General features: G+C 28.9%; 1 protein-coding gene across 1 annotated transcript; it reads left to right on the top strand.

The window, feature by feature from the left end:
• Positions 191-1,058, top strand: LOC107608262. Its single transcript, XM_016310104.2, has 2 exons — positions 191-555; positions 776-1,058. Exons 1-2 carry the CDS (start codon positions 400-402, stop codon positions 899-901), a joined length of 282 nt encoding a protein of 93 aa, XP_016165590.1. The 5' UTR covers positions 191-399; the 3' UTR covers positions 902-1,058.

Genomic DNA, 1,562 nt, shown 5'->3' with positions numbered 1-1,562 from the left:
TTGATTGATTTTGGTAACTGAATTTAATTTTCATAGTTGAAACTTGAACGGGATCATCGCAGTTTTAAAAATAAATCACTTAATCCATCATTTTAAAAAGTGAGTAATTAAATTGGCTCACTGGAATATTAAGGAAAAAGAAAAAAATGATGTCACGGGGCACATATAGTTGCCACGTAAAAGAGAGAAACCATCAGATTCTAGAAACGCGTTAATCTAATCGCAACCCCTTCCTTTTAAAGAAACCGCCTCCATCTGCAACTTTATCTCACTAGCTTCTTGCAACACTGTTACACTTCATTATTGTCTTTCAAGTTTCAACATATCCCATCTTAGAGAACTGAAAAGAGCTTAAGAGTTCTTTATAAAGGTAATTAGTTCAATTATTAGCAAATAGCAATGGAAGACGTTGGTTCTGCATCAACCTCGAGGACTTCAAATCATCATCAGAAGAATAAGAACTCGTTGTTCTCTCGCATGAAGAGGGGTTGCTTATATTTTGCAGTTTCGGTAGAAGAAAGTTTTAGATATGTAAAAGCCTTCTTCGTGGGTCAGGTAATTCCTAATCTAATTAACGAAACCCTTTTTCATTTGTAGTAGTAGTAGTATTAGTATCTAATATAGCACTCAAAATAATCAAACTGAAAAGTTCATCTATGCACCTAAAATATTAATTTAATGCATAAATTTATAAGACTTCACTCAAAATATCATAATGAGTTTTATTTATTGATTATTTATTGATTATATATTTGGGTGGTGTGTGGAAACGCAGTCAAAGGTAATTACAGCAAGAAATGAGAAGGAAGCAAGTGCAGCTGAACTTGAGGCTACAAAGATGCAGGTTGAGGCTGCTGATGCCGCTGAAGCAACCAAGAACAAACTCAATACAACAACTTAATTTTTCGTTTTCTCTACATACTATTCACTTTAAATAGCGTAAGGGATATATTTTTTTTTTCTTTTGATAAACATGAAATGTACAATATTTGAGGATTTAATGTCTAACTGTATAATTAGAAATGCGATTTAGTAGTTAATAATTATTCAGCTACCAATCAAGTTAGCATTATTTAATATTCAATTATGTTCGTCTTATACGAAAATAATTGATAAAAAAATATTAGTAAAAAATAGTTTAAATTTGTGATATTTAAACACAAACAATTAATAAAAATATATAATATTTATTAATTATTATTAGAATTAATAAATATTAAATATGATCAATTTAAACGATTTGAGCTCATTTATTATTATTTTTTTAATATTACCGTATATAATTATATTAATTTCGGATATTTACTCTCCATTTTCTTGGCCAGCTACCATCCAAATTTCACAAAATTGAATTTGATGTTGATCTTTAGTATTTCTCAGCTGGACAAATGTAATTTCTTCCTTTCTATTTTCTTCATAAGATTCTGTCACTGTTTCGTGTTTTATACTCTCTTTTTATCTTATACGCCATTTCATCTTTGTTTTTTTTCATTGTTCTTTTTCAACTTTCCAGTTTTCAGCATCATTTAATTAAATTTTTTCTTTTGTTTCATCATTCTTCT

The sequence above is a fragment of the Arachis ipaensis genome, chromosome B07 (assembly GCF_000816755.2).
Source record: "Arachis ipaensis cultivar K30076 chromosome B07, Araip1.1, whole genome shotgun sequence".
NCBI lineage: Eukaryota > Viridiplantae > Streptophyta > Magnoliopsida > Fabales > Fabaceae > Arachis > Arachis ipaensis.
The sequence above is the reverse complement of the archived record's forward strand: the minus strand, read 5'-3'. Positions and strand labels throughout refer to the sequence as shown.

What these genes read in the sequence shown, in the direction of transcription:
- LOC107608262 (XM_016310104.2), top strand. Translation starts at nt 400, where the DNA reads ATGGAAGACGTTGGTTCTGCATCAACCTCGAGGACTTCAAATCATCAT. An exon ending in AAGCCTTCTTCGTGGGTCAG is followed by an intron (nt 556 to 775) that starts GTAATTCCTAAT and finishes GTGGAAACGCAG; the next exon opens with TCAAAGGTAATTACAGCAAG.